General features: G+C 39.2%; 1 protein-coding gene across 1 annotated transcript; it reads left to right on the plus strand.

Annotated features, from left to right (window-relative positions):
• The first annotated feature begins 575 nt into the window (after positions 1-575).
• Positions 576-3,284, plus strand: LOC138189549 (uncharacterized). Its single transcript, XM_069131558.1, has one exon. The coding sequence runs from the start codon at positions 822-824 to the stop codon at positions 3,282-3,284; it is 2,463 nt and encodes an 820-aa protein (XP_068987659.1). The 5' UTR covers positions 576-821.
• Positions 3,285-4,994: the final 1,710 nt, after the last annotated feature.

The raw sequence follows: 4,994 nt of genomic DNA on the forward strand, positions 1-4,994 counted from the left end.
TATAACGTATAACGTATAACGTTATATAGTATTACGTTATAACGTATAACGTTATATAGTATTACGTTATAACGTATAACGTTATATAGTATTACGTTATATCGTATAACGTTATTTAGTATTACCATATAACGTATAACGTTATATAGTATTACGTTATAACTCATAACGTTATGTAGTATTACGTTATAACGTATAACGTTATATAGTATTACGTTATAACTCATAACGTTATATAGTATTACGTTATAACGTATAACGTTATATAGTATTACCGTATAACGTATAACGTTATATAGTATTACGTTATAACGTATGTAGTATCGTGAGTGAGAGGCCTGGGAGTTGGCGGGTGAACCGCGTGAAATGTCGCGAGAGCCGAGGCGTTTGTTTTCCATCGCGTAGTTTTGGAAAGAGTAGGCCTACGTGATCTTGCCCACGAGCGGTTGCCAAGCGACGGGAAAAGAGGGGGAATCAACAAGGAGAGTTTGCGAGTGGCGTTACCGAGAGAGTGTGGATGGCATTTTGTAAAAAGTCGAGTCGTTATCTAATTATTTAATTGTGCTGTTTTCTGTATGTTTGGTGTGAATAGTTCAGGTTGAACTACAATCGTCTTTTCTGTCAAATCAACATCTGTATCATCCATTCCTTGTAAATATATTATATCACGATATTACATTTTTTGGGGGCTCAGCCGGGATTGGACAAGACAGAAAACGAAACGGTTTAACAGAGCTATTCGCGCTAGTTGTGAGTTTACCGGTACGCGGTGCGGTAAAAGACGATATCGTTGACCATTTAAGTTGGTGTAGTGTGAAAAAATGGCTAACGTCGGGGACGAACGATTGTCGGGTGAAGAAGGTTCGACGCTGGAGGAGCTGAGAAGTAAGCTCGCGCGAATGAACCTCCCTATATCGGGCGCGAGGTCAGTGCTGATTGCGAGGCTGAATCGGGCGTGTAGGGCTGGACAATCGTATCCTAAGGGAGCGACGGGCGGTGAAGAGCCAACCGGTCAACGAGATTTAGAAAATGTACAGAGAGCTGAGCGTGATTGTAACGAAGACGAAAATGTTGAGAAAATGAATACGAAGGAGTTGAAAGAGCGCCTTGCTAGTTTGGGTTTAAAAACGACGGGAAGAAAAGCAGAATTACGCGCACGACTACAAGCGGCCATGGACGGTAACGATGTTTCGTCGGAAGAAGAAAGCGACGACGAAAGTGAGGACGAAGATGACAAAAAATACGCAAGAAGACACAAGAGAGGTACGCGAAGGGTGTATCAGGACCGTGATGAATATTGTCGAAGGGCATGTGTTGGTTCGACACTGAGTTTCAGAGACGTCGAAGATGCATTAGAGTCGTTTAGTGGCAACAAAGGTGAAAATGTCGAACGATGGTTCGAGTCGTTCGAGGAAGTCGCTGATACGTGCATGTGGTCGGATGGACAGAAGACAGTCTACGCGAGGAAGCTGCTGAAGGGATCAGCGAAAATATTCGCGAGCTTCGAGTGTCACGCCAGGACTTGGCATGAGTTGAAGAGGGGGCTAGTGAAAGAATTTTCGAGGAAAGTTAACAGTAGGCAGGTACATCAGAAACTTGAAGAAACAAAAAAGGAGAGTGATGAAGCATGTTTGGCTTACATGTACCGCATGCTCGAAATAGCCAGCCATGTGGACATAGAGGAGGAAGCAAAGGTGGAATACATAGTGGATGGAATAATAGACGACGAGAGAAATAAGGCTATATTATACGGCGCTACGTCAATCAAAGAATTGAGGAAGAGGTTAGTGATGTACGAAGAGCAGAAGAGTCGCAGAGTAAAGTCGATCGTGAAGCCGGCTAAAACCGAGAAGAAAGAGAAGCTCAGTCAATCTGCAGATGTAATGAAGAAAAGAAGATGCTTCATTTGTGGTAGTGAGGATCATCTAAGTGTTAAGTGTCCGGAGAGAGGAAAAGGTGTTAGGTGTTTCGAGTGCGGCGGATTTGGACATGTTGCAGCGAGGTGTACGGCGCGACCGAAAGAGACCTGCGTAGTGTCAAGATCCGAGAAGGGGAAGTATATGAAGGAAGTGATGATAGATGATTGTAGGTTTGTGGCATTAGTGGATACGGGTAGTGATCTCACATTCATTCGATCAGACGAGTATGCGAGGTTAGGGTCACCACCGCAAGGTAAATGTAAACTTAAGTTCGACGGTCTTAGTTCCGCTGGCAATGAGACCTGGGGTGAATTCACCAAGGTAATGTTGGTTGATGGGTATAAACTGCCAATCACTTTACACGTTGTTTCGAACAAAATATTGACGAAGCACGGCATGTTGTTGGGCACTGATTTTCTGGATCAGGTAGAATTACGGGTTAAGCGAGGCGAAGTGACTTTCTTGCGGCTTGACGAACAGACTAACAAAGACGTGCCGGATATATTTAGAATCAACGCGATAGAACAGACTGATGAAATAGACCTAACACACGTGCAGGAACCGCATTATCGGGAAGCAATTCGCGATATCATTAAGGGGTATAAGCCGGAGAAAAAGCGGGACGTTGGGATAACGGCAAAAATCGTGTTAAAGAGTGACAAACCTGTGGTTCGAAGGCCGCGAAGATTGGCACCTTCGGAGAAAAAAGAGGTGGACGAGTTGATGGAATTATGGAAGCAGGAGGAGGAGAAGGCTCAAGTTAAACGGAAGAAAGAAGCTGTTGAGAAAGAAGAACGGGAGAAACGTGAAAAAGAGCGACGAGACAGGCGTGATGGCAGTAACACTAAAGACGATCAAGACGGCGATCTTGGTAGTCCCACGTCTCATAAAGGTCGCAGTAGTAGTACCGGAAGTAGTAGAAGAGACAAAAGGCGGTCTAAATCTAGATCTAAGGAACGAGAGAGGGATCGTCAGAGAAGCGACAGAGATCGTGATAGAGATAGAGATCGAGAAAGAGATAGAGAAAGAGAAAGAGAAAGAGACCGTGACCGCGAAAGAGAGCGTGAAAGAGAACGTGAAAGAGATAGAGAAAGGGAAAGGGACAGGGAACGAGAAAGAGAACGTGAAAGAGAAGAAGCAAGGAAAACTGAAAGAGAAATTATGCGTGAAAGGGAGGAAGAGGAAGAGGCGAAGGAGAGGAAAAAGAACGAAAGAAGAGCGAGAGAAAAAGAAGCAGCTTATCAAGAGCGTTTGAGAGCATGGGAGACGCGGGAACGTCGCAAACAAAAGGAATATGAGAAAGAAGCGGAGAAACGCAGAGCAAAACGGGAAGCGAGAGAAAGGGAAGCAAAACGCATCAGATGACAGCGAGATAGAAGGCAACATCTGAGGGCAGATGTTATTGCAGGATGGCCGAGTGTAGTATCGTGAGTGAGAGGCCTGGGAGTTGGCGGGTGAACCGCGTGAAATGTCGCGAGAGCCGAGGCGTTTGTTTTCCATCGCGTAGTTTTGGAAAGAGTAGGCCTACGTGATCTTGCCCACGAGCGGTTGCCAAGCGACGGGAAAAGAGGGGGAATCAACAAGGAGAGTTTGCGAGTGGCGTTACCGAGAGAGTGTGGATGGCATTTTGTAAAAAGTCGAGTCGTTATCTAATTATTTAATTGTGCTGTTTTCTGTATGTTTGGTGTGAATAGTTCAGGTTGAACTACAATCGTCTTTTCTGTCAAATCAACATCTGTATCATCCATTCCTTGTAAATATATTATATCACGATATTACACGTATAACGTTATATAGTATTACGTTATAACGTATAACGTTATTTAGTATTACGTTATAACGTATAACGTTATTTAGTATTACCATATAACGTATAACGTTATATAGTATTACGTTATAACGTATAACGTTATTTAGTATTACCATATAACGTATAGCGTTATGTAGTATTACGCTAAAACGTATAACGTTATATAGTATTACGTTATAACGTATAACGTTATATAGTATTACGTTATAACGTATAACGTTATATAGTATTACCATATAACGTATAACGTTATATAGTATTACGTTATAACGTATAACGTTATATAGTATTACGTTATAACGTATAACGTTATATAGTATTACGTTATAACGTATATCGTTATATAGTATTACCATATAACGTATAACGTTATATAGTATTACGTTATAACGTATAACGTTATATAGTATTACGTTATAACGTATAACGTTATATAGTATTACGTTATAACGTATAACGTTATATAGTATTACGTTATAACGTATAACGTTATATAGTATTACGTTATATCGTATAACGTTATTTAGTATTACCATATAACGTATAACGTTATATAGTATTACGTTATAACTCATAACGTTATGTAGTATTACGTTATAACGTATAACGTTATATAGTATTACGTTATAACTCATAACGTTATATAGTATTACGTTATAACGTATAACGTTATATAGTATTACCGTATAACGTATAACGTTATATAGTATTACGTTATAACGTATAACGTTATATAGTATTACGTTATAACGTATAACGTTATTTAGTATTACGTTATAACGTATAACGTTATTTAGTATTACCATATAACGTATAACGTTATATAGTATTACGTTATAACGTATAACGTTATTTAGTATTACCATATAACGTATAGCGTTATGTAGTATTACGCTAAAACGTATAACGTTATATAGTATTACGTTATAACGTATAACGTTATATAGTATTACGTTATAACGTATAACGTTATATAGTATTACCATATAACGTATAACGTTATATAGTATTACGTTATAACGTATAACGTTATATAGTATTACGTTATAACGTATAACGTTATATAGTATTACGTTATAACGTATATCGTTATATAGTATTACCATATAACGTATAACGTTATATAGTATTACGTTATAACGTATAACGTTATATAGTATTACGTTATAACGTATAACGTTATATAGTATTACGTTATAACGTATAACGTTATATAGTATTACGTTATAACGTATAACGTTATATAGTATTACGTTATAACGTAT

Source organism: Bombus flavifrons, unplaced genomic scaffold, assembly GCF_040668555.2.
Source record: "Bombus flavifrons isolate JBK064 unplaced genomic scaffold, iyBomFlav1_principal scaffold0237, whole genome shotgun sequence".
Classification (NCBI taxonomy): Eukaryota; Metazoa; Arthropoda; class Insecta; order Hymenoptera; family Apidae; genus Bombus; species Bombus flavifrons.